The 27289-nt window shown below is 65.7% G+C and overlaps 2 protein-coding genes across 2 annotated transcripts in view; both read right to left on the bottom strand.

Moving 5' to 3' along the window:
• The window catches only part of CLN3 (CLN3 lysosomal/endosomal transmembrane protein, battenin), a gene marked incomplete at both ends in the record, with an annotated part of 42497 nt that overhangs the window by 35 nt on the left and 15173 nt on the right, over positions 1–27289 (bottom strand). The window lies entirely within an intron of this gene.
• LOC136046502 (eukaryotic translation initiation factor 3 subunit C-like) lies at positions 1–27289 on the bottom strand (the record flags this gene model as incomplete). The annotated part of the gene is given in 17 exon segments (XM_065733086.1): positions 1–187; positions 238–277; positions 3307–3421; positions 3423–3482; positions 4094–4096; positions 5038–5130; positions 7220–7345; positions 9952–10093; positions 11387–11490; positions 13474–13615; positions 15200–15321; positions 16308–16399; positions 17277–17331; positions 19306–19431; positions 23106–23295; positions 26235–26300; positions 27125–27289. Coding segments are annotated over 17 exon segments (1761 nt in total), but the record flags the coding sequence as incomplete, so codon positions are not given.

The following is a 27289-nucleotide window of genomic DNA, read 5'->3' as shown; positions in this document are numbered from 1 at the left end:
CGGCGTGGGTGGATGTTGTCCTGCAGGTGGGGACATGAGCATGAGGTCCCGCGCCTGGAACCAGCGGGAGTGCAGCGCGTGGTGGTAGATGTGGCACAGGATGGCGCACGTGCGGATGCGATCCGTGCGGTCTTTGGCGTAGATGAATTTGCACAAGCGCTCCATCAGCGCCGCCGAGTCTTCTCCTCCTCCTCATCCTCCTCCTCCTCCTTCTTGTCCTCCTTCTCCTTCCCCTCCTCCTCCTCCGTCTCCTCTTCCTCCTTCTTCTCCTCTTCCTCTCCCGGCCGCCCTTCCTCCGCCTGGCGCTCTTCCTTCTCCTCGCCCTTCTGACCGCACGCTTCCTCGTGGGGTGCTCCCCCTGCCCCACAACTGCTGCTTCCTGAGGGGGTTTGGGGGCGGCCGAGCGGCGTGGGGCGGGGCGGGGGAGGGGGCTGCGGGGGGAGGGGAGAGGGGGTGAGGTGGGGGCAGGAAGGGGGAGATGGGGGGCAGGAAGGGGGAGATGGGGGCAGGAAGGGGGAGATGGGGGGCAGAAGGGGGGGGATGGGGGGAGATATGGGGCAGGAAGGGGGAGATAGGGGGAGATGAGGGGCAGGAAGGGGGAGATGGGGGGCAGGAAGGGGGGGATGGGGGGCAGGAAGGGGGGGGATGGGGGGAGATAGAGGGTGGGAAGGGGGAGATGGGGGAGATGGGGGGCAGGAAGGGGGAGATGGGGGAGATGGGGGGCAGGAAGGGGGAGATGGGGGGAGATAGGGGGAGATGGGGGGCAGGGAAGAGGGAGATGGGGGGCAGGAAGGGGGGAGATGGGGGGAGATAGGGGGAGATGGGGGGGCAGGAAGGGGGAGATAAGGGCAGGAAAGGGGGCAGAAGTGGAGCCCCTCACAGCCCCCTATATCCCCCATAGCCCCCTTATATCGCCCCAAATCCCCCCACAGCCCCCCTATATCCCCCCCAGACCCCTTATATCCCCCCCAAATCCCCCCATAGCCCCCTTATATCCCCCCATAGCCCCCTTATATCCCCCCCAGACCCCTTATATCCCCCATAGCCCCCTTATATCCCCCCACAGCCCCCCCAGCCCCCCCAGCCCCCCCACCTGGAGGCCCTGCTCCCTGCGTAGGGCGGCGTAGTCGAACTTAGTAGTAGGTGTGGAGGACCCACAGCCCCACACATCCCCCCATAGCCCCCTATATCCCCCCATAGCCCCCCTATATCCCCCCAAATCCCCCCATAGCCCCCTTATATCCCCCCAAATCCCCCCTGAGCCCCCTTATATCCCCCCATAGCCCCCCCTATATCCCCCCTATATCCCCCATAGCCCCCAAATCCCCCTTATATCCCCCATAGCCCCCCTATATCCCCCCAAATCCCCCCACAGCCCCCTTATATCCCCCCAAATCCCCCTTATATCCCCCCATAGCCCCCCTATATCCCCCCAAATCCCCCCACAGCCCCCTTATATCCCCCCAAATCCCCCCTTATATCCCCCCATAGCCCCCCTATATCCCCCAATCCCCCCACAGCACCCTTATATCCCCCCAAATCCCCTTATATCCCCCCATAGCCCCCCTATATCCCCCAAATCCCCCCACAGCCCCCTTATATCCCCTCAAATCCCCCCATAGCCCCCTTTATATCCCCCCAAATCCCCCCTGAGCCCCCTTATATCCCCCCAGAGCCCCCCTATATCACCCTCAAATCCCCCCATAGCCCCTTATATCCCCCCATAGCCCCCTTATATCCCCCATAGCCCCCTTATATCCCCCCACAGCCCCCCTATATCCCCCCAAATCCCCCCTGAGCCCCCTTATATCCCCCCATAGCCCCCTTATATCCCCCCATATCCCCCTTATATCCCCCAAATCCCCCATAGCCCCCTATATCCCCCCCCAGCCCCCCACCTGGAGGCCCTGCTCCCTGCGTAGGGCGGCGTAGTCGAACTTGTAGTAGGTGTGGAGGACCCACAGCCCCACACATCCCCCCATAGCCCCCCTATATCCCCCCAAATCCCCCTTATATCCCCCCATAGCCCCCCTATATCCCCAATCCCCCCACAGCACCCTTATATCCCCCCAAATCCCCCTTATATCCCCCCAGAGCCCCCCTATATCCCTCAAATCCCCCATAGCCACCTTATATCCCCCCAAATCCCCCCTGAGCCCCCTTATATCCCCCATATCCCCCCTATATCCCCCCATAGCCCCCTTATATCCCCCCAAATCCCCCATAGCCCCCTATATCCCCCCCCAGCCCCCCCACCTGGAGGCCCTGCTCCCTGCGTAGGGCGGCGTAGTCGAACTTGTAGTAGGTGTGGAGGACCCACAGCCCCAGACATCCCCCATAGCCCCCCTATATCCCCCCAAATCCCCCCTGAGCCCCCCTTATATCCCCCATAGCCCCCCTATATCCCCCCAAATCCCCCCACAGCACCCTTATATCCCCCCATAGCCCCCCTATATGCCCCCAAATCCCCCCTATAGTCCCCCATAGCCCCCTTATATCCCCCTTATATCCCCCCATAGCCCCCCTATATCCCCAAATCCCCCCACAGCCCCCTTATATCCCCTCAAATCCCCCCATAGCCCCCTTATATCCCCCCATAGCCCCCTTATATCCCCCCACAGCCCCCCTATATCCCCCCAAATCCCCCCTGAGCCCCCTTATATCCCCCCCAAATCCCCCCATAGCCCCCTATATCCCCCAAACCCCCCCATAGCCCCCTTATATCCCCCCATAGCCCCCTTATATCCCCCCAAATCCCCCCATAGCCCCCTATATCCCCCCTATATCCCCCCCAGCCCCCCCACCTGGAGGCCCTGCCTCCCTGCGTAGGGCGGCGTAGTCGAACTTGTAGTAGGTGTGGAGGACCCACAGCCCCACACATCCCCCCATAGCCCCCTATATCCCCCCAAAATCCCCCATAGCCCCCTATATCCCCCCATAGCCCCCCTGAGCCCCCTTATATCCCCCCATAGCCCCCTTATATCCCCCCAAATCCCCCATAGCCCCCTTATATCCCCCCACAGCCCCCTTATATCCCCCAAATCCCCCCATAGCCCCCTATATCCCCCATAGCCCCCCTGAGCCCCCTTATATCCCCCCATAGCCCCCTTATATCCCCCCAAATCCCCCCATAGCCCCCTTATATCCCCCCCACAGCCCCCCTATATCCCCCAAATCCCCCCACAGCCCCCTTATATCCCCTCAAATCCCCCATAGCCCCCTTATATCCCCCAAATCCCCCCTGAGCCCCCTTATATCCCCCCATATCCCCCCTATATCCCCCCACAGCCCCCCCAGCCCCCCCACCTGGAGGCCCTGCTCCCATGCGTAGGGCGGCGTAGTCGAACTTGTAGTAGGTGTGGAGGACGCGGCGCAGGTAAACGCGGCACAGTTCCTCGGGGGACCCCCGCGCCTGAAGGTACCAGCTGCAGCCGCGCCACGATGGAGCACACGCGGCCCTCCGCCTTCAGGTGCTCCACGTACTCTGTGGGGCACAGCAGGGCCACATGTGGGGCGGAAATGGGGAGATACGGGGCAGAAATGGGGAGATATGGGGCAGAAATGGGGAGATAAGGGAGATGTGGGGAGATACGGGGCAGAAATGGGGAGATACGGGGCAGAAATGGGGAGATGTGGGCAGAAATGGGGAGATATGGGCAGAAATGGGGAGATGTGGGGCAGAAATGGGGAGATGTGGGGCAGAAATGGGGAGATGTGGGGGATGCCCTCCGCCTTCAGGTGCTCCACGTACTCTGTGGGGCACAGCAGGGCCACATGTGGGGCGGAAATGGGGAGATATGGGGCAGAAATGGGGAGATACGGGGCAGAAATGGGGAGATATGGCAGAAATGGGGAGATACGGGGAGATATGGCAGAAATGGGGAGATGTGGGGAGATATGGGGCAGAAATGGGGGAGATGTGGGCAGATATGGGGAGATGTTGGGGAGATATGGGGCAGAAATGGGGAGATGTGGGCAGATATGGGGAGATGTGGGGCAGAAATGGGGAGATGTGGGGCAGAAATGGGGCGATATGGGGAGATGTGGGGGTGCCCTCCGCCTTCAGGTGCTCCTGCCCCAATGTCCTCCCCACTTCCTCCCACTTCCCCCCCACTTTTCTCCCCCCTTCCCCCCCCACTTCTCCCTCCTTCCCCCTTATTTCCCCCCCCTTCCTCCCCCCATTTCCCCCTCCCCACTTCCCCCCCCTCCCCCCCACTTTCCCCCACTCCCCCCCATTCCCCCCATCTCCCCCCCATTTCCGCCCCCCATTTCCCCCCCCACTTCCCCCTTTCCCCCCCCTTTCCCCCCATCTCCCCCCCATTCCCCCCCTCCCCCCCATTTTCCCCCCATTCCCCCCCATTTCCCCCCCCCCATTTCCCCCCCCATTTCCCCTCCCCCCCATTTCCCCCCCCACTTCCCCCCCTCCCCCCCATTCCCCCCATTCTCCCCCCCCTCCCCCCATTTTCCCCCCATTTCCCCCCCCCACTTCCCCCTTATTTCCCCCCCATTTCCCCTGCCCCCATTTTCCCCCCATTTCCCCCCCCCATTTCCCCCCATTTCCCCCCCCCATTCCCCCCCCCTCCCCCCCATTTCCCCCCCCATTTCCCCTCCCCCATTTCCCCCCCACTTCCCCCCCACTTCCCCCTTATTTCCCCCCCATTCCCCCTCCCCCCATTTTCCCATTTCCTCCCCCCATTTCCGCCCCCCACTTTCCCCCCCCATTCCCCCCCTCCCCCCATTTCCCCCCCCTTCCCCCCATTCCCCCCCCCATTTCCCCCTCCCCCCATTTCCCCCCCTCCCCCCCATTCCCCCCCTTATTTCCCCCCCTCCCCCACATTCCCCCCCCCCATTTCCCCCAATTCCCCCCCCTCCCCCCCATTTTCCCCCCATTTCCCCCCCCCCCATTTCCCCCTCCCCCATTTCCCCCTCCCCCCATTCCCCCCCCCATTTCCCCCCACTTTCCCCCCATCCCCCCCCCAATTCCCCCCATCCCCCCCCGCCCCCCACGCCCCCCCGCCCACGTCGGTGGCGGCGCACCTGTGAGTGCGGGTCGGTGTTCTGCATGATTTTGGTGAACTCCTCATCCATGCGCTCCACCAACGTCAGAATGCAGCCCCGCACCCGCAGCGGCTGCGCCCCACGGCGGCAGCGACAGCCCGCGCTCAGACCCACGGCGCCCCCCAAGTGCGCCCCACAACCCCACCCCACAACCCCACGGCGACCCCCAAGTGTGCCCCACAACCCCACGGCGACCCCCAAGTGTGCCCCACAACCCCACGGCGACCCCCAAGTGCGCCCCACAACCCCACCCCACAACCCCACAGCGACCCCCAAGTGCGCCCCACAACCCCACGGCGACCCCCAAGTGCGCCCCACAACCCCACCCCACAACCCCACAGCAACCACAAAGTGCGCCCCGCAGCGACAGCCCGCGCTCAGACCCACGGCGCCCCCCAAGTGCGCCCCACAACCCCACCCCACAACCCCACAGCAACCCCCAAGTGCGCCCCACAGCGACAGCCCGCGCTCAGACCCACGGCGACCCCCAAGTGCGCCCCACGGCGACCCCCAGGTGCGCCCCACAGCGACAGCCCGCGCTCAGACCCACAGCGACCCCCAAGTGCGCCCCACGGCGACCCCCAGGTGCGCCCCACAGCGACAGCCCGCGCTCAGACCCACGGCGCCCCCCAAGTGCACCCCACAACCCCACGGCGACCCCCAGGTGCGCCCCACAACCCCACCCCACAACCCCACGGCGACCCCCAAGTGCGCCCCACAACCCCACGGTGACCCCCAAGTGCGCCCCACAACCCCACCCCACAACCCCACGGTGACCCCCAAGTGCGCCCCGCAGCGACAGCCCGCGCTCAGACCCACGGCGACCCCCAAGTGCGCCCCACAACCCCACCCCACAACCCCACGGCGACCCCCAAGTGCGCCCCACAACCCCACGGCGACCCCCAAGTGCGCCCCACAACCCCACCCCACAGCAACCACAAAGTGCGCCCCACAGCGACAGCCCGCGCTCAGACCCACGGCGCCCCCCAAGTGCACCCCACAACCCCACCACGACCCCCAAGTGCGCCCCACAACCCCACCCCACAACCCCACGGCGACCCCCAAGTGCGCCCCACAACCCCACAGCGACCCCCAGGTGCGCCCCGCAACGACAGCCCGCGCTCAGACCCACGGCGACCCCCAAGTGCGCCCCACAACCCCACAGTGACCCCCAAGTGCGCCCCACAACCCCACAGCAACCACAAAGTGCACCCCACAGCGACAGCCCGCGCTCAGACCCACGGCGCCCCCCAAGTGCGCCCCACAACCCCACAGCGACCCCCAGGTGCGCCCCGCAACGACAGCCCGCGCTCAGCCCCACGGCGCCTCCCAAGTGCGCCCCACAACCCCACGGCACCCCCCAAGCGCGCCCCACAACCCCACGGCGACCCCCAAGCGCGCTCCACAACCCCACAGCGACCCCAAAGTGCGCCCCACAACCCCACCCCACAACCCCACGGTGACCCCCAAGCGCACCCCACAGCAACAGCCCGCGCTCAGCCCCACAGCGACCCCAAAGTGTCCCCCAAAACCCCCACAGGGACCCCCAAAAGGACCCCACAAGGACTCATTCTTCCCCATAGCACCCCATGGCACCCCACAGTGCCCCATAGCGCCCCCCCATCGCCCCACAGTGCCCCATAGCAGCCCCCCATCACCCCATAGCAGCCCCCCATCGCTCCATAGCGCCCCCCATCGCCCCATAGCGCCCCCCCGTCGCCCCCCATCGCCCCACAGCGCACCCCCATTGCCCCATAGCGCCCCCCATAGCGCCCCCCCATCGCCCCATAGCGCCCCCCATCACCCCATAGCGCCCCACAGTGCCCCATAGCGGCCCCCCATCACCCCATAGCGCCCCCCCATCACCCCATAGCGCCCCCCATCGCCCCATAGCGCCCCCCATCACCCCATAGCGCCCCCCATCGCCCCATAGCGCCCCCCATCACCCCACAGCGCCCCCCCCATCACCCCATCGCCCCCCATAGCGCCCCCCCATCACCCCATAGTGCCCCCCCCATCACCCCATCGCCCCCCACAGCACCCCCCATCGCCCCATAGCGCCCCCCCATCGCTCCATAGCGCCCCCCATCGCCCCATAGCGCCCCCCATCACCCCACAGCGCCCCCCCCAACACCCCATAGCGCCCCACAGCGCCCCACACCTGCTCGGGGTTGCTGAGGTTCTCGCTCTCCTCGAGGACGTTCTCCCCGATGAAGATGTGGGGGTTGGCAAAAAGGACGTCCAGCAGCTCCTCAATGCAGCTCAGGCACTTCTGCCACAGCTCCGGCTGTGGGGCAGACCCATAGCGCCCCACATCGCCCCACAGCGCCCCATAGATCCCGCCCCATAGCGCCCCATAGCCACCCAGAGTCACCCACAGCAACTCCACCATCACACACAGCTCCTCAATGCAGCTCAGGCACTTCTGCCACAGCTCCGGCTGTGGGGCAGACCCATAGCGCCCCACATCGCCCCACAGCGCCCCATAGATCCCGCCCCATAGCGCCCCACAGCGCCCCATAGCCACCCAGAGTCACCCACAGCAACTCCACCATCACACTGTGACCCACAGCTCCTCAATGCAGCTCAGGCACTTCTGCCACAGCTCCGGCTGTGGGGCAGACCCATAGCGCCCCACATCGCCCCACAGCGCCCCATAGATCCCGCCCCATAGCGCCCCACAGCGCCCCATAGCCACCCAGAGTCACCCACAGCAACTCCACCATCACACTGTGACCCACAGCTCCTCAATGCAGCTCAGGCACTTCTGCCACAGCTCCGGCTGTGGGGCAGACCCATAGCGCCCCACATCGCCCCACAGATCCCGCCCCATAGCGCCCCACAGCGCCCCATAGCCACCCAGAGTCACCCACAGACACACAGCCCCACACAGCTCCTCAATGCAGCTCAGGCACTTCTGCCACAGCTCCGGCTGTGGGGCAGACCCATAGCGCCCCACATCGCCCCACAGCGCCCCATAGATCCCGCCCCATAGCGCCCCACAGCGCCCCATAGCCACCCAGAGTCACCCACAGCAACTCCACCATCACACTGTGACCCACAGCTCCTCAATGCAGCTCAGGCACTTCTGCCACAGCTCCGGCTGTGGGGCAGACCCATAGCGCCCCACATCACCCCACAGATCCCGCCCCATAGCGCCCCACAGCGCCCCATAGCCACCCAGAGTCACCCACAGACACACAGCCCCACACAGCTCCTCAATGCAGCTCAGGCACTTCTGCCACAGCTCCGGCTGTGGGGCAGACCCATAGCGCCCCACAGCGCCCCACAGCGCCCCATAGATCCCGCCCCATAGCGCCCCATAGCCACCCAGAGTCACCCACAGACACACAGCCCCACACAGCTCCTCAATGCAGCTCAGGCACTTCTGCCACAGCTCCGGCTGTGGGGCAGACCCATAGCGCCCCACAGCGCCCCACAGCGCCCCATAGATCCCGCCCCATAGCGCCCCATAGCCACCCAGAGTCACCCACAGACACACAGCCCCACACAGCTCCTCAATGCAGCTCAGGCACTTCTGCCACAGCTCCGGCTGTGGGGCAGACCCATAGCGCCCCACAGCGCCCCACAGCGCCCCATAGATCCCGCCCCATAGCGCCCCATAGCCACCCAGAGTCACCCACAGACACACAGCCCCACACAGCTCCTCAATGCAGCTCAGGCACTTCTGCCACAGCTCCGGCTGTGGGGCAGACCCATAGCGCCCCACAGCGCCCCACAGCGCCCCATAGATCCCGCCCCACAGCGCCCCATAGCCACCCAGAGTCACCCACAGACACACTGTGACCCACAGCTCCTCAATGCAGCTCAGGCACTTCTGCCACAGCTCCGGCTGTGGGGCAGACCCATAGCGCCCCACATCGCCCCACAGCGCCCCATAGATCCCGCCCCATAGCGCCCCACAGCGCCCCATAGCCACCCAGAGTCACCCACAGACACACAGCCCCACACAGCTCCTCAATGCAGCTCAGGCACTTCTGCCACAGCTCCGGCTGTGGGGCAGACCCATAGCGCCCCACATCGCCCCACAGCGCCCCATAGATCCCGCCCCCCATAGCGCATCACACCCCCCCAGCCCCACATCTCCCCACACATGGACCCCCAGCCCCACACGGCCCCACATCTACCCCAGCCCCCCACGGCCCCACATCGACCCCAGCCCCCCACGGCCCCACATGGACCCCAGCCCCACACGGCCCCACATCGACCCCAGCCCCACACAGCCCCACATCGACCCCAGCCCCACACAGCCCCACATGGACCCCAACCCCACATGGCCCCACATCGACCCCGGCCCCACATCGACCCCAGCCCCCCACGGCCCCACATCGACCCCAACCCCACACAGCCCCACATCGACCCCAGCCCCACACAGCCCCACATGGACCCCAACCCCACACAGCCCCACATCGACCCCAACCCCACACGGCCCCACATGGACCCCAGCCCCACACAGCCCCACATCTACCCCAGCCCCACACAGCCCCACATCTACCCCAGCCCCCCACGGCCCCACATCTACCCCAGCCCCCCACGGCCCCACATCGACCCCAGCCCCCCACGGCCCCACATGGACCCCAGCCCCACATGGCCCCACATCTACCCCAACCCCACACGGCCCCACATCGACCCCAACCCCACACGGCCCCACATCAACCCCAACCCCACACGGCCCCACATGGACCCCGGCCCCACATCGACCCCAGCCCCACACAGCCCCACATCGACTCCAGCCCCACACAGCCCCACATCGACCCCAGCCCCACACCTACCCCAACCCCACATGGCCCCACATCGACCCCGGCCCCACATCGACCCCAGCCCCCCACGGCCCCACCCGGCCCCCCAGCCCCACATCTCCCCCCAAGTGACCTTCATGTAGGTGGCGAGGTTGGGGTTGTAGTCGTAGAGCGACGCGATGATGTTGAACTTTATCTTCACCTCCAGAGGGACCCCCAAGTTGTGCTCCTTCGCCACCCCCACCAGCAGCTGCAGCAGCTCGATCTGCGCCGCCCTGCCCCACACATCCGGGGGTCAGCCCCACAAGTGTGGGTCAGAGCCACACACAGAGCCGGCACCCCCAGCCCATGCTCCTTGCTGGGGGTACCAGCAGCTGCAGCAGCTCCCTCTGCGCCGTCCTGCCCCACTGATCTGTGGGGCAGCCCCATAACTGAAGGTAAGCCCCATAAGTGTGGGTCAGCCCCACAAGTGTGGGTCAGAGCCACACACAGAGCCGGCACCCCCAGCCCATGCTCCTTGCTGGGGGTACCAGCAGCTGCAGCAGCTCCCTCTGCGCCGTCCTGCCCCACAGATCTGTGGGGCAGCCCCATAACTGAAGGTAAGCCCCATAAGTGTGGGTCAAACCCATAAGTGTGGGTCAGCCCCACAGCTCCCTAGCTCAGCCCCACAGCTCTGTGTGTCAGCCCCATAGATCTGTATGTCAGCCCCACAGCTCCGTGGCTCAGCCCCATAGATCCGTGGCTCAGCCCCATAGATCCGTGGCTCAGCCCCACAAGTGTGGGTCAGCCCCATAGATCCAATGCTCAGCCCCACAAGTGTGGGTCAGCCCCATAGATCCAATGCTCAGCCCCACAGCTCAGTGGCTCAGCCCCACAGCTCCTTGGCTCAGCCCCATAGATCCATGGCTCAGCCCCACATCTCCATAGCTCAGCCCCACAGCTCCCAACTCAGCCCCACATCTCCGTGGCTCAGCCCCATAGCTCCGTGGCTCAGCCCCACAGCTCTGTGGCTCAGCCCCACAGCTCCCAGGCTCAGCCCCACAGCTCCCAGGCTCAGCCCCACAGCTCCGTGGCTCAGCCCCACAGCTCCCAACTCAGCCCCATAGCTCCGTGGCTCAGCCCCACAGCTCCCTAGCTCAGCCCCATAGCTCCGTGGCTCAGCCCCATAGCTCCGTGGCTCAGCCCCACAGCTCCCAGGCTCAGCCCCACAGCTCCCTAGCTCAGCCCCATAGCTCCGTAGCTCAGCCCCACATCTCCGTGGCTCAGCCCCACAGCTCCCTAGCTCAGCCCCACAGCTCCGTGGCTCAGCCCCACAGCTCCCAACTCAGCCCCATAGATCCATGGCTCAGCCCCACAGCTCCCTAGCTCAGCCCCACAGCTCCCAACTCAGCCCCATAGCTCCGTGGCTCAGCCCCACAGATGTGTGTGTGTCATCCCCACAGCTCCGTGTGTCATCCCCACAGCTCCATGGCTCAGCCCCACAGCTCCGTGGCACAGCCCCACAGCTCCGTGGCACAGCCCCACAGATCCGTGGGTCAGCCCCATAGATCCGTGGGGCGGGGCCGTACCGGTCGGTGCCCTTTTTCCCGCGCGCCTGAAGGATCTCATTGAGTTTCTTCACCACCACCGCGTGAGTGATCTCCGTCCCCTTCGCGAACATCTTCGGCTTCTCCTATGGGGGGCAATGTGTGGGGCTGCCCCATAGCGCGACCCACAGCGCGACCCACAGCCCTGCCCCACAGCGCGACCCATAGCCCCGCAGTGCCACCCACAGCACTGCCCCATAGCGATCTCCGTCCCCTTCGCGAACATCTTTGGCTTCTCCTATGGGGGGCAATGTGTGGGGCTGCCCCATAGCGCGACCCACAGCCCTGCCCCACAGCGCGACCCACAGCCCTGCCCCACAGCGCGACCCATAGCCCCGCAGTGCCACCCACAGCACTGCCCCATAGCGATCTCCGTCCCCTTCGCGAACATCTTCGGCTTCTCCTATGGGGGGCAATGTGTGGGGCTGCCCCATAGCGCGACCCACAGCGCGACCCACAGCCCTGCCCCACAGCGCGACCCATAGCCCCGCAGTGCCACCCACAGCACTGCCCCATAGTGATCTCCGTCCCCTTCGCGAACATCTTTGGCTTCTCCTATGGGGGGCAATGTGTGGGGCTGCCCCATAGCGCGACCCACAGCGCGACCCACAGCCCTGCCCCACAGCGTGACCCATAGCCCCGCAGTGCCACCCACAGCACTGCCCCATAGCGATCTCCGTCCCCTTCGCGAACATCTTTGGCTTCTCCTATGGGGGGCAATGTGTGGGGCTGCCCCATAGCGCGACCCACAGCCCTGCCCCACAGCGCGACCCATAGCCCTGCCCCACAGCGCGACCCATAGCCCCGCAGTGCCACCCACAGCACTGCCCCATAGCGATCTCCGTCCCCTTCGCGAACATCTTCGGCTTCTCCTATGGGGGGCAATGTGTGGGGCTGCCCCATAGCGCGACCCACAGCCCTGCCCCATAGCGTGACCCATAGCCCCGCAGTGCCACCCACAGCACTGCCCCATAGTGCAACCCATAGCACTGCCCCATAGCGTGACCCATAGCCCCAGAGTATGACCCACAGCCCACATCCCAGCCCCACATCCCAGCCCATCCCAGCCCCACATCCCCCCATCCCAGCCCCCCAACCCAGCCCCACATCCCCTGATCCCAACCCCCCATCCCAGCCTCACATCCCCCCATCCCAGCCCCCTAACCCAGCCCCACATCCCCCCATCCCAGCCCCACATTCCCTGATTCCAAGCCCTGCTCCCAGCCCCACATCCCTGCCCCCCAACCCAGCCCCACATCCCCTGCTCCCCACCCCACATCCCCTGCTCCCCGCCCCACATCCCCCCATCCCAGCCCCACATCCCCTGCTCCCCACCCCACATCCCCCCATCCCAGCCCCACATCTCCTGCTCCCCATCTCACATCCCCTGCTCTCAGCCCCACATCCCTGCCCCCCATCCCCGCCCCACATCCCCTGCTCCCATCCCCACATCCCCCCATCCCAGCCCCACATCCCCTGCTCCCTGCCCCCCATCCCCTGCTCCCAGCCCCACATCCCAGCCCCCCATCCCAGCCCCACATCCCCTGCTCCCAGCCCCACATCCCCCCATCCCAGCCCCACATCCCCTGCTCCCTGCCCCACATCCCCTGCTCCCAGCCCCACATCCCTGCCCCCCATCCCCGCCCCACATCCCCTGCTCCCATCCCCACATCCCCCCATCCCAGCCCCACATCCCCTGCTCCCTGCCCCCCATCCCCTGCTCCCAGCCCCACATCCCAGCCCCCCATCCCAGCCCCACATTCCCACATCCCAGCCCCACATCCCCCGCTCCCCGCCCCACATCCCCTGCTCCCCACCCCCCCATCTCCTGCTCCCAGCCCCCCATCCCAGCCCCACATCCCCTGCTCCCAGCCCCACATCCCCTGCTCCCCACCCCCCCTCCCCTGCTCCCCGCCCCACATCCCCTGCTCCCCGCCCCCCATCCCAGTCCCCATCCCCGCCCCACATCCCCTGCTCCCCGCCCCCCATCCCAGCCCCACATCCCCTGCTCCCCGCCCCCCATCCCAGCCCCCCCCCCCCCCGCTCCCCGCCCCACACGTGCCCCACACCTTGATGAGCGGCGCCCCCCCGCGGACGCGCTCCCACTCTCCGTCGTCGTCGTCGTCGTCGTCGCAGCGCTGCGTCCGTCGGTGGGGGCCCTTCTTCCGCCGCTCCTCACGGCGCCGCTCCCCACCGCGCTTCTCCTCCTCCCTGCCGGACGGAGTGGGGCGGGAAGTGGGGCGGGAGTGGGGCAGGAGTGGGGGGGAAGTGGGGCGGGAAGTGGGGCGGGAGTGGGGCGGGAGTGGGGCGGGAGTGCTGCAGGAAGTGGGGGTGAAGTGGGGTGGGAAGTGGGGTGGGAAGTGGGCAGGAAGTGGAGAGTAAGTGGGGTGGGAAGTGGGGCGGGAAGTGGGGCGGGAGTGGGGCAGGAGTGGGGGCAGGAGTGGGGCGGGAAGTGGGCAGGAAGTGGGGCGGGAGTGCTGCAGGAAGTGGGGCGGGAAGTGGGCAGGAAGTGGGGCGGGAAGTGGGCAGGAAGTGGAGAGTAAGTGGGGAGGAAGTGGGGCAGGAAGTGGGGCAGGAGTGGGGGGGGAAGTGGGGCGGGAAGTGGGCAGGAAGTGGGGCGGGAAGTGGGGCGGGAGTGGGGCGGGAAGTGGGGCGGGAAGTGGGCAGGAAGTGGGGCGGGAGTGCTGCAGGAAGTGGGGCGGGAAGTGGGCAGGAAGTGGGGCGGGAGTGGGGTGGGAAGTGGGGGGGGGAGTGGGGCAGGAGTGGGGCGGGAAGTGGGCAGGAAGTGGGGCGGGAGTGCTGCAGGAAGTGGGGCGGGAAGTGGGCAGGAAGTGGGGCAGGAAGTGGGGAGGAAGTGGGGCAGGAAGTGGGGCAGGAAGTGGGGGGGGAAGTGGGGCAGGAGTGGGGGGGGAAGTGGGGCAGGAGTGGGGGGGGAAGTGGGGCAGGAGTGGGGCAGGAAGTGGGGAGGAAGTGGGGCAGGAAGTGGGGCAGGAAGTGGGGGGGGAAGTGGGGCAGGAGTGGGGCTGGAGTGGGGGGGGGAAGTGGGCAGGAAGTGGGGAGGAAGTGGGGCAGGGAGTGAGCAGGAAGTGGGCAGGAAGTGGGGAGGAAGTGGGGCGGGAGTGGGGCGGGAGTGGGGGGGAAGTGGGGCAGGGAATGGGGCAGGAGTGGGGGGGAAGTGGGGCGGAAGTGGGGCAGGGAGTGGGGCAGGAGTGGGGAAGGAGTGGGGGGGGAAAGTGGGGGGGTGAAGTGGGGCAGGAAGTGGGGGGGAAGTGGGCAGGAAGTGGGGAGGAAATGGGGCGGGAAGTGGGGTGGGAAGTGGGGGGCAGTGGGGCGGGAGTGGGGGGGAAGTGGGGCAGAAGTGGGGAGGAAGCTATGGGGCAGCTATGGGGCCGCTATGGGGCAGCTGTGGGGCGGCTATGGGGCGGCTATGGGGCAGGTGTGGGGCAGCTATGGGGCATCCATTGGTCACTATGGATCTAAACGGGCTCTCCATAGATCTCTATGGGGACTCCATTGACCTCAATGGCTCTCAATGGGCTCTCTATGGGGCGGCTATGGGGCGGCTATGGGGCGGCTATGGGGCAGCTATGGGGCAGCTATGGGGCAGCCCTGCACTGCACAGAGGACCCTCTATGGGCTCTCTATGGGTCCCTATGGATCTCTATGGGGACTCCATTGACCTCAATGGCTCTCAATGGGCTCCCTATGGGGCGGCTATGGGGCGGCTATGGGGCGGCTATGGGGCGGCTATGGGGCGGCTATGGGGCAGCTATGGGGCGGCCGTGGGTCCCGTACTTCTTGAGGAACTTGGAGGCCAGCGATGTGTACTTCCCCTCCTCCTCATCCGACTCCGAATCCGTCCCCGACCCCGAACTGCCCCACTCCTCCGACTCCGACCCCGACGACTCCGACGACTCCTGTGGGGCGGCCCCATAGCGCGACCCACAGCGACCCACAGCGACCCACAGTGGGACCCATAGTGACCCACAGTGGGACCCATGGCGACCCACAGCAGGACCCACAGCAGGACTCACAGCAGGACCCACAGCGACCCATAGCGACCCACAGTGGGACCCATAGGGACCCACAGTGTGACCCACGGCGACCCACAGCGGGACCCACAGCGACCCACAGTGGGACCCACAGCGACCCATAGCGAGACCCATAGTGACCCACAGTGGGACCCACAGCGACCCATAGCGAGACCCATAGTGACCCACAGTGGGACCCACGGCGACCCATAGCGACCCACAGCGGGACCCACAGCGACCCACAGCCAGACCCACAGCAGGACCCACAGTGGGACCCACAGCGACCCACAGCGGGACCCACAGCGACCCACAGCGGGACCCACAGCAGGACCCACGGCGACCCACAGCGGGACCCACAGCAGGACCCACAGCAGGACCCACAGCGGGACCCACAGCGACCCACAGCGGGACCCACAGCGGGACCCACGGCGACCCACAGCGGGACCCACAGCAGGACCCACAGCGGGACCCACAGCGACCCACGGCGACCCACAGCGACCCACAGCGGGACCCACAGCAACCCATAGTGGGACCCACAGCGACCCACAGCGGGACCCATGGCAGGACCCACAGCAAGACCCACAGCGACCCACAGCGGGACCCACAGCGTGAGCCACAGCGACCCATAGCGTGAGCCATAGTGACCCACAGCGGGACCCATAGCGACCCACAGCAACCCCACCCCACATATCCCTGCCCCACACCCCACCCCACACACCTCCTGCCCCACATACCCCCCGCCCCACACACCCCCTGCCCCACACATCCCTGCCCCACACCCCCTGCCCCACACCTCCTGCCCCACACCTCCTGCCCCACACACCCCCCCGCCCCACACATCTCTGCCCCACACCCTGCCCCACACGCGGTACCTCGGAGCGTTTGGGGCGCGCTCCGTCCTTCTTCTTGAGGAACGCGGCGGCGCTCAGCCCCACATCGTCGTCGTCCTCCGAGCTCGACGAGCCTGCGTGACCCACAGCGCCCCATAGCGTGACCCACAGCGCCCCATAGCGTGACCCACAGTGCCCCACAGCGAGACCCACAGCGCCCCATAGTGTGACCCATAGCGTGACCCACAGCATCCCATAGCGTGACCCACAGCACCCCATAGCGTGACCCATAGCGTGACCCATAGCGTGACCCACAGCGCCCCATAGCGTGACCCATAGCGTGACCCACAGCATCCCATAGCGTGACCCACAGCACCCCATAGCGTGACCCACAGCGTGACCCACAGCACCCCACAGCGTGACCCATAGTGTGACCCACAGCGCCCCATAGCGTGACCCACAGCGCCCCATAGCGTGACCCATAGCGTGACCCACAGCGTGACCCACAGCACCCCACAGCGTGACCCATAGCGTGACCCATAGCGCCCCATAGCGTGACCCATAGCGTGACCCACAGCGCCCCATAGCGTGACCCACAGCGCCCCATAGCGTGACCCACAGCACCCCATAGCGTGACCCATAGCGTGACCCACAGCGCCCCATAGCGTGACCCATAGCGTGACCCATAGCGCCCCATAGCGTGACCCATAGCGTGACCCACAGCACCCCATAGCGTGACCCACAGCACCCCATAGCGTGACCCATAGCGTGACCCACAGCACCCCATAGCGTGACCCATAGCGTGACCCACAGAGACCCATAGCGTGACCCACAGAGACCCATAGCGTGACCCACAGCGCCCCATAGCACCCCACAGCAACCCATAGAGACCCACAGTGCCCCATAGCGTGACCCACAGCGACCCACATCGACCCATAGCAACCCACAGTGACCCACAGTGCCCCACAGCGGGACCCAGAGCGCCGATGTGTGGGGCTGCCCCACACGTACCCTCGGAGTCGCGGCTCTTCTTCTCCTCGTCCTCATCCGCCGACTGCTCCGGGTTCTGTGGGGCACACGGTGACGCTGTGGGGCGCTGCCCCACATCGACCCCAGCCTGCCCCATAGCTACCCCACATGCTGCCCCATAGCTGCCCCATATCGACCCCATCCTGCCCCATAGCTGCCCCACAAGTTGCCCCACACTGCCCCATAGCTGCCCCATATCGACCCCATCCTGCCCCATAGCTGCCCCACAAGTTGCCCCACACTGACCCATAGCTGCCCCATATGGACCCCATTGCGCCCTGCCCCACATGGCCCCACACCCTGCCCCACATCACCCCCCTCACGCCCATCCCCCTGCCCCACATCATACCCCCCATCCTCCCCCCACATCCCCACCCCCCGACCCCCTGCCCCACACCTCACCACCCCCTGCCCCACATCTCCCTCCCCCAACCCCCCACCTCCCCCCCAACCCCCCCCCACATCCCCACCCCCCCACCCCCTGCCCCACATCTCCCCCCTCACCCCCATCCCCCACCCCCTGCCCCACATCTCCCCACCCCCTGCCCCACATCTCCCCACCCTCTGCCCCACATCACCCCCCCACCTCCACCTCCCCCCACCCCCCGCCCCCCCCACATCCCCACCCGCCCACCCCCTGCCCCACACCTCCCCACCCCCTGCCCCACACCTCCCCACTCCCCGCCCCACATCACCCCCATCACCCCCATCCCTCCACCCCACATCTCCCCACCCCCTGCCCCACACCTCCCCACCCCCTGCCCCACATCACCCCCATCCCTCCACCCCACATCTCCCCACCCCCTGCCCCACATCTCCCCACCCCCTGCCCCACATCACCCCCATCACCCCCATCCCTCCACCCCACACCTCTCCACCCCCTGCCCCACACCTCCCCACCCCCTGGCCCCACATCACCCCCATCCCCCCACCCCACATCTCCCCACCCCCGCCCCATGCCGTGCCCCACATCTCCCCACCCCCTGCCCCACATCACCTCCCTCACGACCACCCCCCCTGCCCCACCTCCACCCCATCCTCCCCCCACATCCCCACCCCCCACGCCCCCAACCCCGGCCCCACACCTCCCCACCCCCTGCCCCACACCTCCCCACTCCCCGCCCCACATCACCCCCATCCCCCCACCCCACATCTCCCCACCCCCTGCCCCACACCTCCCCACCCCCTGCCCCACATCACCCCCATCACCCCCATCCCTCCACCCCACACCTCTCCACCCCCTGCCCCACACCTCCCCACCCCCTGCCCCACACGCCCCCACCCCCCGCCCCACATCTCCCCACCCCCGCCCCATGCCGTGCCCCACACCTCCCCACCCCCTGCCCCACATCACCCCCCTCACGACCACCCCCCTGCCCCACCTCCACCCCATCCTCCCCCCACATCCCCACTCCCCCACGCCCCCACCCCCTGCCCCACACGCCCCCACCCCCCGCCCCACCCCCTGCCCCACATCACCCCCATCCCCCCACCCCACATCTCCCCACCCCCTGCCCCACATCACCCCCATCCCCCCACCCCACATCTCCCCACCCCCTGCCCCACACCTCCCCACCCCCCGCCCCACATCACCCCCCTCACGACCACCCCCCTGCCCCACCTCCACCCCATCCTCCCCCCACATCCCCACCCCCCACGCCCCCAACCCCGCCCCACACCTCCCCACCCCCTGCCCCACCCCCTGCCCCACACCTCCCCACTCCCCGCCCCACATCACCCCCATCCCCCCACCCCACATCTCCCCACCCCCTGCCCCACACCTCCCCACCCCCTGCCCCACATCACCCCCATCCCTCCACCCCACATCTCCCCACCCCCTGCCCCACACCTCCCCACCCCCTGCCCCACATCACCCCCCTCACGACCACCCCCCTGCCCCACCTCCACCCCATCCTCCCCCCACATCCCCACCCCCCCACGCCCCCACCCCCTGCCCCACACGCCCCCACCCCCCGCCCCACCCCCTGCCCCACATCTCCCCATAGCGCACCTGTCTGTAGGCGGCGATGAGCGCTTCGTAGTCGCGGTTGTGTTTGCGGATCTTCTGCCGCAGAGTGCTCAGCGCCTTCGCGTTGTTCTTGTTCATCTTCTTCTTCCCCTCCTTGTCCTCCCACAGCTGTGGGGCGCTATGGGTCACTGCCCCACAGCCTGCCCCATAGCGCCCCACAGCCTGCCCCATAGCGCCCCAGAGCAAGACCCATAGTGCCCCTATCCCGTCCTATAGAACACAGCATCCTTCCCCTCCTTGTCCTCCCACAGCTGTGGGGCGCTATGGGTCACTGCCCCACATCCTGCCCCATAGCGCCCCACAGCCTGCCCCATAGCGCCCCACAGCCTGCCCCATAGCGCCCCAGAGCAAGACCCATAGTGCCCCTATCCCGTCCTATAGAACACAGCATCCTTCCCCTCCTTGTCCTCCCACAGCTGTGGGGCGCTATGGGTCACTGCCCCACAGCCTGCCCCACAGCCTGCCCCATAGCGCCCCACAGCCTGCCCCATAGCGCCCCAGAGCAGGACCCATAGTGCCCCTATCCCGTCCTATAGAACACAGCATCCTTCCCCTCCTTGTCCTCCCACAGCTGTGGGGCGCTATGGGTCACTGCCCCACAGCCTGCCCCACAGCCTGCCCCACAGCCTGCCCCATAGCGCCCCAGAGCAGGACCCATAGTGCCCCTATCCCATCCTATAGAACACAGCATCCTTCCCCTCCTTGTCCTCCCACAGCTGTGGGGCGCTATGGGTCACTGCCCCACAGCCTGCCCCATAGCGCCCCACAGCCTGCCCCATAGCGCCCCACAGCCTGCCCCATAGCGCCCCGAGAACGCTCAGCGCCTTCGCGTTGTTCTTGTTCATCTTCTTCTTCCCCTCCTTGTCCTCCCACAGCTGTGGGGCGCTATGGGTCACTGCCCCACAGCCTGCCCCATAGCGCCCCACAGCCTGCCCCATAGCACCCCAGAGCAGGACCCATAGTGCCCCTATCCCGTCCTATAGAACACAGCATCCTTCCCCTCCTTGTCCTCCCACAGCTGTGGGGCGCTATGGGTCACTGCCCCACATCCTGCCCCATAGCGCCCCACAGCCTGCCCCATAGCGCCCCACAGCCTGCCCCATAGCGCCCCAGAGCAAGACCCATAGTGCCCCTATCCCGTCCTATAGAACACAGCATCCTTCCCCTCCTTGTCCTCCCACAGCTGTGGGGCGCTATGGGTCACTGCCCCACAGCCTGCCCCACAGCCTGCCCCATAGCGCCCCACAGCCTGCCCCATAGCGCCCCAGAGCAGGACCCATAGTGCCCCTATCCCGTCCTATAGAACACAGCATCCTTCCCCTCCTTGTCCTCCCACAGCTGTGGGGCGCTATGGGTCACTGCCCCACAGCCTGCCCCACAGCCTGCCCCACAGCCTGCCCCATAGCGCCCCAGAGCAGGACCCATAGTGCCCCTATCCCATCCTATAGAACACAGCATCCTTCCCCTCCTTGTCCTCCCACAGCTGTGGGGCGCTATGGGTCACTGCCCCACAGCCTGCCCCATAGCGCCCCACAGCCTGCCCCATAGCGCCCCACAGCCTGCCCCATAGCGCCCCGAGAACGCTCAGCGCCTTCGCGTTGTTCTTGTTCATCTTCTTCTTCCCCTCCTTGTCCTCCCACAGCTGTGGGGCGCTATGGGTCACTGCCCCACAGCCTGCCCCATAGCGCCCCACAGCCTGCCCCATAGCGCCCCACAGCCTGCCCCATAGCGCCCCAAAGCAAGACCCATAGTGCCCCTATCCCATCCTATAGAACACAGCATCCTTCCCCTCCTTGTCCTCCCACAGCTGTGGGGCGCTATGGGTCACTGCCCCACAGCCTGCCCCACAGCCTGCCCCACAGCGCCCCACAGCCTGCCCCATAGCGCCCCACACCTCGCTGAGGTAGTCCTCAATATGGGCCAAAAAGGGGACATAGAGGGACAACACATCCTGCCCCATAGCTCCCATCCCTTCCCCTCCACCGCCCCCCAACCCGCCCCACAGCTCCCTGCCCCACAGCGCCCCACACCTCGTTGAGGTAGTTCTCCAGATAGTGGAGTAATAGCACACATAACCACATCACATCCTGCCCCATAGCTCCCACACCGTGACCCCCACCGCCCCCCAACCCGCCCCACAGCTCCCTGCCCCACAGCGCCCCATTGCGCCCCACACCTCGTTGAGATAGCCCCCCAAATTGGCCAACAAGTGGACATAAAAGCACAGCACATCCTGCCCCATAGCTCCCATCCCTTCCCCTCCACCGCCCCCCAACCCGCCCCACAGCTCCCTGCCCCACAGCGCCCCATAGCGCCCCACACCTCGTTGAGATAGCCCTCCAGATGGTGGAGTAATAGAACATATAACCACAGCACATCCTGCCCCATAGCTCCCACCCCTTCCCCCCCACCGCCCCCCAACCCGCCCCACAGCTCCCTGCCCCACAGCGCCCCATAGCGCCCCACACCTCGTTGAGGTAGTCCTCGAGGTCGGCCAGCAGGCGCACGTAGAAGCGGGGCACATCCTGCCCCATAGCTCCCACACCTTGACTCCTACTGCCCCCCAACCCGCCCCACAGCTCCCTGCCCCACAGCGCCCCATAGCGCCCCACACCTCGTTGAGATAGCCCTCCAGATAGTGGAGTAATAGAACATATAACCACAGCACATCCTGCCCCATAGCTCCCACACCTTCCCCCCCACCGCCCCCCAACCCGCCCCACAGCTCCCTGCCCCACAGCGCCCCATAGCGCCCCACACCTCGTTGAGGTAGTCCTCCAAATTGATGAGTAATAGGACACAGAAGGACAACACATCCTGCCCCATAGCTCCCACACCTTCCCCCCCACCGCCCCCCAACCCGCCCCACAGCTCCCTGCCCCACAGCGCCCCATAGCGCCCCACACCTCGTTGAGGTAGTCCTCGAGGTCGGCCAGCAGGCGCACGTAGAAGCGGGGCACATCCTGCCCCATAGCTCCCACACCGCGACCCCCACCGCCCCCCAACCCGCCCCACAGCTCCCTGCCCCACAGCGCCCCATAGCGCCCCACACCTCGCTGAGGTAGTCCTCAATATGGGCCAAAAAGGGGACATAGAAGGACAACACATCCTGCCCCATAGCTCCCATCCCTTCCCCCCCACCGCCCCCAAAACCGCCCCACAGCTCCCTGCCCCACAGCGCCCCATAGCGCCCCACACCTCTTTGAGATAGCCCTCCAGATAGTGGAGTAATAGAACATATAACCACAGCACATCCTGCCCCATAGCTCCCACCCCTTCCCCCCCACCGCCCCCCAACCCGCCCCACAGCTCCCTGCCCCACAGCGCCCCATAGCGCCCCACACCTCGTTGAGGTAGTCCTCCAAATTGATGAGTAATAGGACACAGAAGGACAACACATCCTGCCCCATAGCTCCCACACCTTCCCCCCCACCGCCCCCCAACCCGCCCCACAGCTCCCTGCCCCACAGCGCCCCACAGCGCCCCACACCTCGTTGAGATAGCCCTCCAGATAGTGGAGTAATAGAACATATAACCACAGCACATCCTGCCCCATAGCTCCCAAACCTTCCCCCCCACCGCCCCCCAACCCGCCCCACAGCTCCCTGCCCCACAGCGCCCCATAGCGCCCCACACCTCGTTGAGGTAGTCCTCCAAATTGATGAGTAATAGGACACAGAAGGACAACACATCCTGCCCCATAGCTCCCACCCCTTCCCCCCCACCGCCCCCCAACCCGCCCCACAGCTCCCTGCCCCACAGCGCCCCACAGCGCCCCACACCTCGTTGAGGTAGTCCTCGAGGTCGGCCAGCAGGCGCACGTAGAAGCGGGGCACCCCCTCCTTGTCGAGGACGGCGCGCGCTTTGGCGTAGGCGCGGCCCAGGAGCTCGAACTCCTCCAGGCAGCGCGTCACGTCCCGGATCTTCATGGCGTTGCGGATCGTGCGGATCAGGTTGGACAGCTCCTCGAACCTGGACCCACACGTGTGGGGCGGACCCACGGATGTGTGGGGCAGAAAGAGCGGAAGCCATTGGGGTACGTAGGAATGAGCCAGGACCCCATTAACCCCTATGAAGCCCCATAGAAGGAAGAGGGATCAGGATCGGGTAGGACAGCTCCTCAAACCCGGACCCACACGTGTGGGGCGGACCCATGGATGTGTGGGGCAGAAAGAGCGGAAGCCATTGAGGTACGTAGGAATGAGCCAGGACCCCGTTATCCCCCTAAATGTGGGTTAAAACCCCATAGAAGGAATAAGGATCAGGTAGGACACCTCCTCGAGCCTGGACCCACACGTGTGGGGCGGACCCACGGATGTGTGGGGCAGAAAGAGCGGAAGCCATTGGGGTACGTAGGAATGAGGCAGGACCCCATTAACCCCTATGAAACCCCATAGAAATAGGAGATAAAACCCCATGGGAGGATCAAGTAGGACAGCTCCTCGAACCTGGACCCACACGTGTGGGGCGGACCCATGGATGTGTGGGGCAGACCCATAGGAACCCATTGAGGTACATAGGAATGAGCCAGGACCCCGTTATCCCCCTAAATGTGGGTTAAAACCCCAAAGGAAGAAGGATCAGGTAGGACACCTCCTCGAGCCTGGACCCACATATGTGGGGCGGACCCACGGATGTGTGGGGCAGAAAGAGCGGAAGCCATTGGGGTACGTAGGAATGAGCCAGGACCCCGTTATCCCCTATGAAACCCCATAGAAGAGGGATCTAAAGCCCCATGGGAGGATCAGGTTGGACAGCTCCTTGAACCTGGACCCACATATGTGGGGCAGACCCATGGATGTGTGGGGCAGACCCATAGGAACCCATTGAGGTACATAGGAATGAGCCAGGACCCCGTTAACCCCCTAAATGGGGGTTAAAACCCCAAAGGAAGAAGGATCAGGTAGGACACCTCCTCGAACCTGGACCCACATATGTGGGGCGGACCCACGGATGTGTGGGGCAGACCCATAGGAACCCATTGAGGTACATAGGAATGAGCCAGGACCCCGTTATCCCCCTAAATGGGGGTTAAAACCCCATAGAAGGAAGAAGGATCAGGATCAGGTTGGACAGCTCCTCGAACCTGGACCCACACGTGTGGGGCGGACCCATAGATGTGTGGGGCAGAAAGAGCGGAAGCCATTGAGGTACGTAGGAATGAGGCAGGACCCCGTTATCCCCCTAAATGGGGGTTAAAACCCCATAGAAGGAAGAAGGATCAGGTAGGACAGCTCCTCGAGCCTGGACCCACACGTGTGGGGCGGACCCACGGATGTGTGGGGCAGAAAGAGCGGAAGCCATTGAGGTACGTAGGAATGAGCCAGGACCCCGTTAACCCCCTAAATGTGGGTTAAAACCCCAAAGGAAGAAGGATCAGGATCAGGTAGGACAGCTCCTCGAGCCTGGACCCACATATGTGGGGCGGACCCACGGATGTGTGGGGCAGAAAGAGCGGAAGCCATTGGGGTACGTAGGAATGAGCCAGGACCCCGTTATCCCCTACGAAACCCCATAGAAGAGGGACCAGGACCAGGATCAGGATCAGGTAGGACAGCTCCTCGAGCCTGGACCCACATATGTGGGGCGGACCCACGGATGTGTGGGGCAGACCCATAGGAACCCATTGAGGTACATAGGAATGAGCCAGGACCCCGTTATCCCCCTAAATGGGGGTTAAAACCCCATAGAAGGAAGAAGGATCAGGATCAGGTTGGACAGCTCCTCGAACCTGGACCCACACGTGTGGGGCGGACCCACGGATGTGTGGGGCACAAAGAGCGGAAGCCATTGAGGTACGTAGGAATGAGGCAGGACCCCATTAACCCCTATAAAACCCCATAGAAGAGGGATCTAAAGCCCCATGGGAGGATCAGGTAGGACAGCTCCTCGAGCCTGGACCCACATATGTGGGGCGGACCCACACATGTGTGGGGCAGAAAGAGCGGAAGCCATTGAGGTACATAGGAATGAGCCAGGACCCCGTTATCCCCCTAAATGGGGGTTAAAACCCCAAAGAAAGAAGGATCAGGATCAGGTAGGACAGCTCCTCGAGCCTGGACCCACACGTGTGGGGCGGACCCATGGATGTGTGGGGCAGAAAGAGCGGAAGCCATTGAGGTATATAGGAATGAGGCAGGACCCCGTTATCCCCTATGAAACCCCATAGAAGGAAGAAGGATCAGGATCAGGTTGGACAGCTCCTCGAACCTGGACCCACATATGTGGGGCGGACCCATAGATGTGTGGGGCAGAAAGAGCGGAAGCCATTGAGGTATATAGGAATGAGGCAGGACCCCATTAACCCCTATGAAACCCCATAGAAATGGGTTATTGTGCAATGGGAGGATCAAGTAGGACAGCTCCTCGAACCTGGACCCACATATGTGGGGCAGACCCATAGATGTGTGGGGCAGACCCATAGGAACCCACTGAGGCACTTAGGAATGAGGCAGGACCCCGTTAACCCCTATGAAACCCCATAGAAGAAAGATCAGGATCAGGTAGGACAGCTCCTCGAGCCTGGACCCACACGTGTGGGGCGGACCCATGGATGTGTGGGTCAGACCCATAGGAACCCACTGAGCCCCACAGATGTGTGGGGCAGCCCCACAAGAACCCATTCAGCCCCACAGAAACCAATGGGATCAGCCTGGACACCGCTAGGAACCCGCCCGGCCCCACAGATGTGGGGCAGACCCATAGATGTGTAAGTCAGACCCACAGGAACGCACTCAGCCCCACAGATGTGTGGGACAGACCCACAGAAAGCCACTGAGCCCCACAGATCTGACCCATAACCCCACAGAAACCAATGGGATCAGCCTGGACACCCCTAGGAACCCGCCCGGCCCCACAGATGTGGGGCCGCCCCACAGATGTGTGGGGCAGCCCCATAGCGCCCCACTGACCTCTTGTCCTTGGCGCTGCGCACCACGCGCTTCGTGTCCTCCTCATCCTCGCTCAGCAGCAGCGGCCTGCAGTGGGGCACGGCAAGTGTGGGGCTGCCCCATAGCTGCCCCATAACTGCCCCACAGCCGCCCCACGAGTGCCCCACGGTTGGCCCACGGTGACCCATAACTTCCCCCCCCCCCCCCCCCCACAGCAGCCCCAAAGTCACCCCCTGCCCCACAGCCACACCATAGCTGCCCCATAACTACCCCCCCTGCCCCACAGCTGCCCCATAACTAATTCCCCCCGCCCCACAGCTGCCCCATAACTAGCCCCCCCCGCCCCACAGCTGCCCCATAACTAGCCCCCCTACCCCACAGCTGCCCCATAACTAACCCCCTGCCCCACATCGCCCCATAGCCGCCCCACACGGCCCCATACTTGCTGTAGCTGCCCCCCGTGGGTTTGGTGCTGAGCTCATCTCCACACCCCACATCGCTCCCCTCCCTGCCCCACGGCTGCCCCATAACTAACCCCCCCTGCCCCACAGCCGCCCCATAACTAACCCCCTGCCCCACATCGCCCCATAGCCGCCCCACACGGCCCCATACTTGCTGTAGTTGCCCCCCGTGGGTTTGGTGCTGAGTTCATCTCCACACCCCACATCGCTCCCCTCCCTGCCCCACGGCTGCCCCATAACTAACCCCCCCTGCCCCACAGCTGCCCCATAACTAACCCCCCGCCCCATAGCCGCCCCACACGGCCCCATACTTGCTGTAGTTGCCCCCCGTGGGTTTGGTGCTGAGTTCATCTCCTCACCCCACATCGCTCCCCTCCCTGCCCCACGGCTGCCCCATAACTAACCCCCCTGCCCCACATCGCCCCACAGCTGCCCCACATCGCCCCATACTTGCTGTAGTTGCCCCCCGTGGGTTTGGTGCTGAGTTCATCTCCGGACGCGGACGATTCGGATTCGCTGTCGGATCCGGTGGTGAAGAACCGCGACATCGCTGTGGGGCTCCGCTATGGGGCACAGTTATGGGGCACAGCTGTGGGGCACAGTTATGGGGCACGG

Source organism: Cyrtonyx montezumae, unplaced genomic scaffold (assembly GCF_038088225.1).
Source record: "Cyrtonyx montezumae isolate F1298 unplaced genomic scaffold, pur_monq_1.0 scaffold_165, whole genome shotgun sequence".
In the NCBI taxonomy this organism is placed as follows: domain Eukaryota; kingdom Metazoa; phylum Chordata; class Aves; order Galliformes; family Odontophoridae; genus Cyrtonyx; species Cyrtonyx montezumae.
The sequence above is the reverse complement of the archived record's forward strand: the minus strand, read 5'-3'. Positions and strand labels throughout refer to the sequence as shown.